At 44.9% G+C, this 11,966-nt stretch overlaps 1 protein-coding gene across 5 annotated transcripts in view; it reads left to right on the top strand.

The window, feature by feature from the left end:
* Positions 1-11,966, top strand: part of LOC118421852 (apoptosis-stimulating of p53 protein 2-like) — a 48,518-nt gene that overhangs the window by 18,284 nt on the left and 18,268 nt on the right. The window contains exon 1 of one of the 5 annotated variants that reach the window (XM_035829364.1): positions 5,198-5,399. The exons of the other annotated variants lie outside the window; for them this stretch is intronic. Within the exon in view, the coding sequence (XP_035685257.1) occupies positions 5,307-5,399 (93 nt within the window). The 5' untranslated portion in view covers positions 5,198-5,306. Of the gene's footprint in view, positions 1-5,197; positions 5,400-11,966 lie in introns of those variants that run through there. 5 annotated transcript variants of the gene reach the window in all.

The following is an 11,966-nucleotide window of genomic DNA, read 5'->3' as shown; positions in this document are numbered from 1 at the left end:
GGAACTCTAACCTGATCCCTGAACCAAAGCTGATCCTGGTCTGAAAGATTTACAAGGCAATAATCTGCAACTTCCACCTGTGTTTGTGCAGTAATCCTTTCCATTTCATGGCTCATTGTCTGTGAAAGACCAGCCATGATTGTGCCCCCCAGGGGACATGTGTACACCAGGGGAGGAGATCATAGGTCTCTGCCAAATCTGAGATGGTCACTCAAGCAGCATGCCTGTTTTGGGGGGAGGGTGCTTATAAGGACTGTATTGGCTTCCTGTACAAAAACATACATGAAAAAGGGCTTCAAAACTCACTTACCAGTATTTCAATCTCTAAAATTTCCGTCCTACTGGATAGCTAAACATGTCAACTTACCTTTTGTGGAAAAAGCCAGGCTTCGACTCCGGCATTTTCTCCCGCTATCAGCTGTTAAAACCAAAACAACACTGACCTCTCACCTCCCAGCCAGGAGAAGCATGCTTCACCACATTGTAGACAGGTCCCACAACATGTAATGTAATACCTCTAAGGTCAACTAAGGTCACGATTTCTGTCCAGATTTGAAAAATAAACACTCCCCTTGTCCCACTGGCAGAAAACTGGCCAAATATGACTACAACTGGCTCCAAGAAAAAAATTTCAAAAATAATATAAGAAAAAACCTAAGGGTACGCACGGCACGGCCAGTGCGCAGGTCACAGTTTAGCAGCCCCTCCCCTTACAGGTGGCGCGGGAACGAGATAGACAGCTATCACTAACGTCATGTCTTAGGGGAACAAGTTCTTAACAACATCCCAAAAAATCAACCCCCTCCCATCATTTTCATGGATATGACAGGTCATTATCAAACAGGTGTCAACCATGGCCTACATTGCCTGTAATGGTAGTCAGCACAGATCTTACTGTGAGGAAAACAGGGGCAGAAACAGGGCTATTAAAGGCAATTTTATTGTCAGATCATGCAGTTTTTTCAATAGCCTGAATCAAGCATCTGACTTGATCATTTAGTGATTGATTGCCACCTGTATTTGACACTTCAGAGTCACATTTTGACTCAGGAAGAGCATTTGATGTTGGGAGTAGGCTTAGGATAAGGGAGACAAGAACAATCCAGTGTCTCAGCCAAATTCACTGAAAAAATACAAGTTTCCTTCATCATACATGGGTTGACACCTGAAGCACACCTGTCATATTCCAGGAAGGGGGGGGGGGTGCTCCCCAGACACACAGTATTTCTGGGGTGTTCAAGTCACACAAGCTTCAAGTGCTTACTACAACTTCTTAGAACAAGGCAGGGGTAGCATGACGTCAGGGCTCAAGGCTCTCTCCCCTGGGCCAATCCATCAACTTGTCAAGAAAGCTTTAAAATGAAGCAAGGACAGGTAACATCTCAGAAACTTGCCAAACATCGACTGAGCTTCACATCCAAGACAATCTACGCACCAGCCATGGGACGGAAGAAAGCGTGCAAGGAGAGGCCGACAGTCTTCAAGAAAGGTGACGTTCCGCACAACAAGGGCATGAAGATTCGGCATGTCAAACCAGAGACGACACTCTACCGGAGGGTTACGGGGGACCAGTACGAGCTACTGCAGGTCACAGATCGACGCGGACGCCCGTTGATACGCCCGAAGAAGGTAGCGCTCGAGGAAAGGAGGGTAATGCTGCTGAGACCAAGGAAGGAGCCACAGAGCAAGGTTAGGAGGGCTGTGTCAATAGGGTATGCTACTAGGGATGCTAAAGATGAACACAAACCAGACAGCTTGGTTGGATATCGTATCTGGCTAGCAGACAAAGTGGTTTCGGCCGTCTTGGAAGCACAGAGGGACCATGACAGAGAAGCTCCAAGGTGCGGGGGAACTGTCCGTCTATCAGCTAAGTTGGAGATGAAGGTGGGACTTGCCACAAGAGAGACCTTTGTCTGTGATGGCTGTCTGTTCAGATCGAAAAAGTATAAATTCTACGATGAGATAAAGAGGAAAGGACCGGGAAGGAGGGTGGCCGTACCGAACATGGCTGTTCAAGTTGCATTAGCAAACAGCTCGATGGGGGTCACTGCCTTCAGACAGTTTGTTGCAGCTATGGATCTACCTGTGCCTGGCCCAAGTCAGATGAGGAAGAATGCACGCAGGTATTCTCAAATGATGGTTCGAGAAAACAACAAGGACATGGCAGCCTGGAGTGAACTGGTGAAAGACATTAACGTTATCCTCGGCAACCGAAGAGACAGTGGCATAAAGGGTGAGGCTGATACAAGATACAAGAGTGCACTCTATGCAGGACTGGGAAAGAAGCCCGGCCAACCATCACCCCACGCTCACACCGTCTTCTGTGAGGGCGTCACCGTCCGAAGACTCATCCTGGCACATTTTCTGGCCCAGAAGCAGTGCTCGACATGTCAGCGGCCCAAGAAACGCAAACTGGGAAGACCTTGTAGGGTACAGAAAAGGAGGAACCACAAGTGCCCGGCAAACCTCAAAGAACATGATGTGATAGGGGATGAAGAACTTGCTGGCAGGGAGATTGGGAAGAACCTACTGGCAAACAAGGTGTTTGTTAGCCACACAGTCACGGATGGGGATAGCCACTTTTCCAGGGGGCTCAATGCTGTCATGATGGAGGCGACAGGGACACGCACCAAACACCTGAGAGACTTTGTACACCTGGGCAGAAGTGTAGCTAAAGCTGTGCGTGCTGGAAAGTGGAGTCGACAAATGTTCCCTGGTGCAACAGCTGTGAAAAGAAACAAGGTTAAGTCCAGATTTGCAGAGGAGCTGCGCGTACGACTCAACGCAGAGCATAGCAGTGCTGTGCTGAAGTTCGGCAAAAGAAGAGGGAAGATGGTAGCAGCGATGGAGCTGGCTATGTCAGCCATACCTCTATGCTACACTGGGGAACATTTCTTGTGCTCCTTCTTCTCGATGGTGTGTAATGGCAGGAAGAGATGGAAAGCTGACAAACGGTACCTACCTGTGAAGCGCTTGAATCCAGACGAGTCTGACCTCGAGGAAATGAAAAGGATAATGGAGAAAAGACTTGGAAAGCAAGCATTAGCCTCTACAAGGTACTACCTGGACACAAATAAGGCAGAAAGCGTGAACCGGCAGTCTAGTAAGAATGTGCCGAAAAGTGGGAACTGGATCGAGACCTTACCTGGAAGGTATGCCACCACCGTGCACAGCTCCAATAATGGCGTGGCCTTGTCAATCGTCAAGCGGAGAGCGGCAACCGGTATTCCCTTGTCCCCGATGTCACCGACAATCCCAGTCCTGGAAAGCATGGAGAGGGAGCGACTTTACAGAAGGGCACACAAGAATGAGCTGGCATCCAAACAAAGGGCCATGGCAAACAGAGTCCGACGGTTTAAAACTTATGATGAACTAAAAGAGATGGGGACTTACAAGTCGGGGGATGTTCCTAGTGTAGCGAAGAAGAGGAAAGTGTCAAGGAAGCAGCCAAGGGGAAAAGCTGACCATACTTACAACAGAATGGAGGGTGAGGGAGCAGCTTGCTACTCCGACTCTGATTCCTGGACTGAATCTGACTGACTCTAGACTCTAGTGTAGAGGAAATGAATGGCTGATTTTCTTACCTCATGTTTCAAAGATACAACTTGGGTATCCGTCGTGGTTGCCCATACAGACTCTGGCAGCATTACAAGGTTTCCTGCCGTTGTTAACTTTACGTGGCTCTGCCGAGAGGTGGTCAGGATTTACGCAAATGCTATTATGGCACAAATGTGAGATATCTAAATTTTGGAGGTCAAAAACACCTCTCCATGCCATGTAGGCCACACGGTGAACATTCATCTGTTTCCTCTTTTCGAATACTTTTCCTGGCATCCAGGGAACTTCAATTCTGCCATACTTGCTACCTGACTTTTTGCTCTTTTTGACTACTTGTCCAATCCAATTTCTGCAGGATTTAGTGGGATCTGATGTAGTACTTTTGGATAGTTTCTGTCTAAACTCGATCTGCCAATGGATAGCACTGTCAGCCATTGTATTGTGACAAAAAGTGGAAAATACTGATTAAAGTCTGTAGAACTGAACTGTACTGGTGTCTGTCATGTGTTTGGATGTCACTTCAATGCATAAATTAGCCGTTTAGGGCCGTAATTTCATACAACAGACAGGGCCGAATCTGCCCTCCCACTGGTTCAGGGGGGAGGGTGCTTATAAGGACTGTATTGGCTTCCTGTACAAAAACATACATGAAAAAGGGCTTCAAAACTCACTTACCAGTATTTCAATCTCTAAAATTTCCGTCCTACTGGATAGCTAAACATGTCAACTTACCTTTTGTGGAAAAAGCCAGGCTTCGACTCCGGCATTTTCTCCCGCTATCAGCTGTTAAAACCAAAACAACACTGACCTCTCACCTCCCAGCCAGGAGAAGCATGCTTCACCACATTGTAGACAGGTCCCACAACATGTAATGTAACACCTCTAAGGTCAACTAAGGTCACGATTTCTGTCCAGATTTGAAAAATAAACACTCCCCTTGTCCCACTGGCAGAAAACTGGCCAAATATGACTACAACTGGATCCAATAAAAAAATTTCAAAAATAATATAAGAAAAAACCTAAGGGTACGCACGGCACGGCCAGTGCGCAGGTCACAGTTTAGCAGCCCCTCCCCTTTTGAACACCAGAACAGTAGTTTTCTGCATAGGTGCTTCATAGTCATTATCATTGAAGAAATAGCCGTGAAGTATTCCAGCCATGTTGAAGGTTTTAGAAGGGAAACTACCAACCAAGAAAACATGTGACATTCTTTCTCAAAAATACTTTCTTCAAATTCTTGTACTCCAGTGTGTGTTGTCCACATCTCAGTGATGATCTTAAATCATAACCAAGCTACAAGTGGGGTTGTAGTATTCAACTGCTGTTAGTTTTAGAGGTGTAAAAAAAGTATGAGATGTTGAATCTCAAAATCCAGACTGCTGGGTCGCTTCTTGTCTTTGTGAACGTTCTGGGATAATGTCCTTGTATTGAATCTGTATTTGGAAGTGGAAACTTTCTTCCGAAGACTTCACTCCAGTCTCACCCAACGTTATTCCTTGAGAATTTAAACCTGGGCGATTGGTCCAAGGTTTGCACCAATGGCAGGTCTCCAAGAAGGTGGGCTCCTTGCGTAAACAGCTGTAGTTCATTAGCATACCTGAGGCAGTGTTTATGGACCCGCTGGCAGTGGTCCTTCTGACACAAGCCACCAGGAGTGCAGCAGTGAGGAGCCCTGGAGGCTTCCTTCCCGCCATGACTCTGCCCAGCCTGGGGCAGCATGTCTCCCCCTCCATCGATGCCCTGTGTGTATGATGGAGCCATGGATGGGGCGGAGGCAGAAGGATGAGCAAGCCATCAGCGCACTCCAGTATGTCAACTTTATGCTGGAGATGTACATCGAGGTAAAAACCTGGCCTCTCACCGGGCCTTCCTATGGGTTTATGGATAGTAGAATTTGGCAAATATAGAGTGAATAGGTGCCCAGGACACTCAGTCTGCAGGAAGGGTTTGATGTCCCCTAACTGCAAGGCAAATGTTACCCTATGGCGGCCAAACTCAGCTGGCAAGTTGTTCTCATAGCATAGTTTGTGTGGTAGAGAGTAGCAAAACCCGGTGTTATTCCTTGACTCCACTTGTGCCTCTTCAAGTGGTGCTCTACTTTTGTATAGCTTCCTGCAGTATGGCCCACTGGTATTTTATTTAGGGCATCGTCTAGTAGTTTTCGAGGATAGTTTGTTTTCACTTGACTGGAAAATGCAGTCTTCAGACAACAACTGTTGTCATTTTTACGGTTGCCCCCAGTATGTTGAATCTGGATGGATGAAAGTTTGTTTATTCACTCCAGGGAAACCCCAGGACATGCCAGTACCAGGCTTATTGATGCTGCCAATTAATGAGTAAAGAGGAGGGAAACCTTTTCTCCTAGGCGGGCAATTTATGTGGGCCATAAGTCTGTTAAAATTAGGTGCTGATGTAGTGTGGTCGTCCTCCCTCCATCTGGGCCCCTGGTGGGCTGGCCAGCTGGGATTTGTTTAGCTCCTTTTCAAACTTCTGGACACAGAAAATATAAATCTTGCCCCACAGATCCTTTGATAGGTGGAACATTGGCACGCTTCAGGACTTCAAGCAGTCATCAAAGCTATCTGTCTTATTTTGATGTTGGGCAATGTTTATCAGGTGGATCCCTCCTTTCCTTGTTGGTAGTTTTGAGGTAGAACCAGTAGTGTGTTGTTAACATGTGTCAAGCTTTGTACCACAAATACCCGGCTGTCCAGGATGCTTTTCAAGTAAACACTTGCTCACTGTCTCGAGTTCTTGCAAATTGTCCTAGGCTGTCAAGTGCGCAGTTTCGGCTGAGGTTCCCACTTTGAAGTTCCATTCCAAGCTTGTGTAAGAGTTCCAAAATCTCTTCCTGTTTTTCTCAGAGGAATTCTCAGATTTTCCGTTGGTGCCATTCCTGGTCAATGTCAAAGGGGCTAACTGTTCCCCAGGTTGGGAGGATCAACCCCAGAGCCCCAGTTAGCCTGGCAGTAATCAGGCTTGAAAGGGGAACGTTTAAAGACATTACTACCAGTGTGTGTGTACAAATTGAGAGTGGCCAAAATGTGAGAGGAAATTGGTAACATTTGTACATGTGTTGGATCCAGGCAGGACCTGTAGTTGCCAGGTGGCCGCTGGTGTTGGCAAGGTGACCTGGAATTCCTGTTTGAAGTTTTGGCACTGTTGCACTCACCCTAAAGGAGGCATGGATAGCTGAAACATTACATCATCTAGTAATGTATGATGACCCAGTAGAGCTGGAGCCTTTATCTCATCACCCAATTCTTATGACCTAAATTTCTAAATTGGATTATCTCTTCAGAGGCAGTTGTTCTGTATGCTCAATAGTGAAGCATAATCAAATCCCTTCACTTGTGTTGTGTTGTGTTGTGTAGTGACTAGTGTGTACCCAAGAGATATCTAGAAATAACAGTGAGTCATGTTAGTACTGCTCACTGTCTGGCTCTGTGAGGTACCAGAAAGGATTTAATTTCTCACATCCATCCTTAAGGCCACAACAGTTTTGATTTATTGGTCCATGGATTAAAAGACAAAATGTTTCAAAGTAGAAAATGTAGACTGAAGGGAAAGTTTGTACATGTATGTAGCGACCGTTAATAGAGTTAGATGCAAGTTTTCCTTCTGGCCCAACATTTTCATTGTCATTGACTTTGAGTTATGGGACAAAGATGAGCCTGCAATGTCTCCTAGCCCACAGGGTCACCCCTGCCCTTCTGGTGTTGTCCTGTTCCTAACCTCATTCTAGACTTTGCCATAAAATGTCTGTAAACCAAGGAAATGAATTTGTGTTGCCTAACTGGAGACAGCAAGCACCTTATCAAGAAACCCATCCACATCTGAATGCAGATTTAATAGGCTTTTAATTGGATTTCCCAAAATCAACACTCTGTGGGATTAATCCTGGTCTGGTCCATGGAAGCATCAGTCTGGGGAGAGATCTGTTGCTCATCTGCAGAAAATAAGGATGCAAATTACAGGAGTCACACAATGGTTAGGAGTTCCAAAAGCCATCGAACGTACAAACTGCACACCTTGAGATTGAGAGAGAAAAAAGTAAGGTCTGTCTTACATCTGTATCTGTAAACGGTTTTCATCTGAGAGTGCCCATCACTTGGTCTGTTGGAATTTTCCAGTATGTTGGGGACTGGAGGATTACAATACTCAATATATTAGTGAGACTTTTATGCTGTGTACATGTTCTAGTATGCTAAAGAGCAATGACCTGGACTAAGGCCCACTTTACATTACGTTTCTCGCGTTAGCGGGACTGGCGTTAGCGGGGCTGCGTTAGCGGGAGCCCCGTGTAAAGAGAGTTCCCGTTAACGTAGTCCCGCTAACGCCAAATTTTCTCCCGTCCACTCCGAAGCGTACGGCCGTAGGCTCAGCGGGAGTCCCCGTCAACGCCAAACTGCGTATAAAGAGAACACGTCGGGCTCGCGTTAGCGGGAGTCAGGGTTTAGACGTTTAGCATAAAGCGCGCGCTTATTAGCATATGGCGCGAAAATGGTGAGTACAGGTTTGCAAAACATTGGAGGAAAATTGCCAGCAGCGATCATGTTCATAACGCTGGGTAAGAATACAGCGATAAGAAAACAGTCTCCCGATACTGATAGTTACTTTTTTATATACTAGAAGAATGAATGTCAACCCAAAAATCAACCCGAACTACGCAGAAAAAATAGTATTCACGGCCTGCCTTTTCCGTAATGGCCACCTACACAGGCTCTTACGTCAATCGGGTCTGCAGTCAACCTTCAAAGCAGGCGGGATGTCAGCGAAAAATAGTCTCATTCTCACATTTTTGGACGACCTACTTTTGCACAATTTTCGTGGAAGACCTGTAAAAAAATATACAAGTTCGATTCCGAATATTTTCTCCTGCAATACATCGTTACGTTGTACCGAAACCAGAAGCCGCTATCTCTGCAAATTTTGTATAAAGTAATCCCATTACGCGTCTCCGATTGGCCGTTGCTATGACAGTGGTGGCCGTTGCTATGACATTGGTGGGGAAATTCCCGCCACATGAACTGCTGGCAGCTTGAGTTTTTACGTACGAGGTAGTTATTATACCTGCAGGAATTGTGCGTATATTCACGGTTATTTCAGTACGTAGCCATGATTTAGCAGGTCATCACTGAAAGAAAGGGATCTTCTATCAAACAGTTCGCTTTGAAAGGGTTTTTAAGTGCTTTTTTATCGAAAATTTTGTGGTCGAAGTTACCGGAAGTGTCAGCGAAACAACAACGTAGTCGGGGACTTGTATTTCTCATGCAAGTCACGTATTTGAATTTTCAATCACTTGGTAGCGGTACGCAAACAAAAAATTAACGTTTGTTCAATATAACAACGTGCAGCTAAAAAGAACTCCCATCTTTACGGGTCATGCGGGTAGACTTTCACCAAGATTTTACATTCCACCGCGCGCCGCGGGTGTCCTGTCAGATTTCCGGGCGGTGTGTCTAAAGAGGTGCCGATAGCGGCGTCCCGATAACGGGAAATTTACCGCTAACGCGAAAAGCGTAATGTAAAGTGGGCCTAAGTTAGAGAGTGACTACTACATGGTCTGTTGGAATGTTCTTTTTGATAATTAAATCATGTGCATATGTTTGGTATATGAAAGATCACTGGCGAAACTATGACACAGGCTGCTGAAGGACAAAACAAAATGTCTTCTTCCTCCCAGCTAAAGGTTTTCATTAGCAGGAGCTCCCTGTCCTGCTGTGTCCCAAATGGACCAGAGTCCAGTGAGTGTCTATCATGGAGTCTGTAGGAATTTTCCCTTTTGATATCCTAAGTGATGTGAACAGGATGATTGATGCTAGACAGAGCTGTAATCAGAGATGCTGCAGCAGTTAGGAATAGGAGATTCCTGTTGTCAGGTTCTGTCTTGGAGTGTGCCTCAGAAGCTCATTACTTAGGACCTAAAGCAGTGTTTGAAGATGAACTTCATCATGCTTTTGAAATGTCAATGACACATTTGTTAGATGTCTTAGATATTAGTTCATAGCAATTATATTTCAACTTTTAATAACGTCATGCGGCATAGTCACTTAACCAGAATTGCCTTAATGGTTACACAACTGTGCCAAAATATCGATAAGACAGTTCAGATTTCATGTTTTGGAGTCATTCATTGATTTAGACATTTAGATTTTGATTACATGTGCTCAGTTGTCTTCTCATGTGTCTGTCTTCTCCTGTAGCCATCATTTGCTGACCTACAAATCATAGAAGACATGTAGCAAACTTCAGTCTGTGTGCCAAGTTAGGCACGATCTACACACAGTTTTTCCCGATATCGGCGAGCCTACAACCATTCGCCGACAGCTTTTTTTCATCGTCTAGATGGAACTGCTATATCGCCATTACGATATCGGGAAAATTTCTCCCGAAAGGTCCGGACCATTCGTACGAAAGCTTAGCAGGGGTCCCCGATAGCTTAGCAGGGGTCCCCGACAGCTTCCGCGCGCGTGTAGATGTGTCCCGACTTCGGGAAGGCTCATTAGCATACAACGCGGGCTTATTAGGCTATATAGCTGTTTATGACTGCAAGCGCCACGGGTGTCCCGCGGCCAGCGTTCCAGATCCCTCCCGACACATCCACCGATATCGGTAAAAACTGTGTATAGATTGGGCCTTACTGTGAATTTAGACTGTATCAACTCAGCAGTGTGCTGATAAAGCATTTGTTGTGCATTCCAGTTCTTCTCTGGGGGGCGGGCGTTCCTTGGGCTGTATTCCAAACTCTCCTTTCCTTTCAGTTCCAGATTAATCTGACGATCTAATGATTTTCCAAGGTGATAAAGTTTTTCCATGGCTCCTTATGTGGATAAGTGGTTCTTTTGACATAATCCCCAAGCAGATGTTCTGAAGTCTTTCAAAGATGACTGTCAGAAAAAGCCTGTAAGCTGTAGATTTGTCCACTGCAACATCTGCTTGAAGTTTATTTTGTTGTGCATTAGAAATTCCTGCAAGGGCCATTCCATCTGTGAAACAAGGTTGCAAACAAAACTCTTCATAAAGCACTTTATTAGAGATAATAGAGAACCAATCAAAAATATATATGGTATACATGGTAATCATAAAGTACACAAAGTCATGGTTGTTCTATATCAAATACTGATAAGCTTTGTTCTTAGATTTTGAAACTTGAGTCTAATTGCTATATGCTATAATGGGTTTTTGACAGCCGACATTGGCCATTGATGACTTTTGAGCTTGGTATCACATGCAATTACACTTATTAGTGAATTTTCCTTCAGACTGTTGCTGCTCTGCTGCCTGCTGTAATTGAATTTTACGCCAACCTTGTCGACCTTGTCGGTGGATAGAGAGTTCCAGATGTGGTCTTCAAAAGCCCAAAGACAGGGCAAGCTCACAGTCAAAGGCATTCCCTGCTATTAAAGGAAAGTCTCTGGCCAACAGTTGATAGATAAGGTTGTCATATGATACTAGTTAGTACACCAATGTTACAGCCTGTAGTTCAGCTATAATCCGTGTTGCTTGTCTGGCCTGGCATCCACACTATTGTCCTGTGCACAATGTGAGTCCCATACTTCATTTACAGTCCGGAATTCTTTGATACAGGAATGTTAAAAGAGGTATTGGAAGCTCTCAGTGATAGTCTTGCATCAGGTATATTTTTACAAAGCTTCTTACATTTAAAGAGAATAATCTCCAGCTGTGTGATGCTTCCTCATGAAACCTTTCCTGAAAATGTGTTTAATGACAAGTTTTGAAAGGATTATGTTCCTTTATGTACCTCTTTCTTTGTGTCTCCATGGTTTTCAGTGTGGGTGTTAAGAAAGCTTATCATCGAGCAGCTGATTCTTGGCATTCCCCCCATTCCTGGTCGCCTATGTCTTTCCTGCCTTTTGGCACAAACAGATCTGGACTATCCGTTGTGACGTTAACGAAATAGTTTTGTGCAGGGTAAAAGTTCTTGGGGCCATTTGTGCCATGTCAGCTTCAGGACTATAACAGTTTTGGGTAACTGAAAACTGGCCGTAGTGACAAGGACTCACTCCTAAATGCTGTTACATAAGCCTTGGCTTCTTACCTGTGCCAAGGAGGTTCACTTTTCACAAGTGTCAGTAGGCTGGAGGGAAGGGTAAGACAAAATTTTGTGAATGGATTTTCATGACTTTTTTTATTTTGGCAGAAGATGTTGAATTTGGCAAAATTCAGATTCAAATCCTAGGATCTTTGAGAGATTTTCTACTCAAAGCTGACACTGGCTTCTTGTTGGAATCTGCCATTGAAATTAGAAATTAGCTTGGCATCACCTCTTGTCAGTGTTATCACTGCAGCAGCTATCATACGATCAAATGTCAACAGAGAAGGTCCCTTATATCAGAGATGGTGTTACATATCCCAGTTGACATGAAGCAGGCTGTCAGGCCGTT

Source organism: Branchiostoma floridae, chromosome 1, assembly GCF_000003815.2.
Source record: "Branchiostoma floridae strain S238N-H82 chromosome 1, Bfl_VNyyK, whole genome shotgun sequence".
Classification (NCBI taxonomy): domain Eukaryota; kingdom Metazoa; phylum Chordata; class Leptocardii; order Amphioxiformes; family Branchiostomatidae; genus Branchiostoma; species Branchiostoma floridae.
This window is presented reverse-complemented; position numbering and strand designations above follow the sequence as displayed.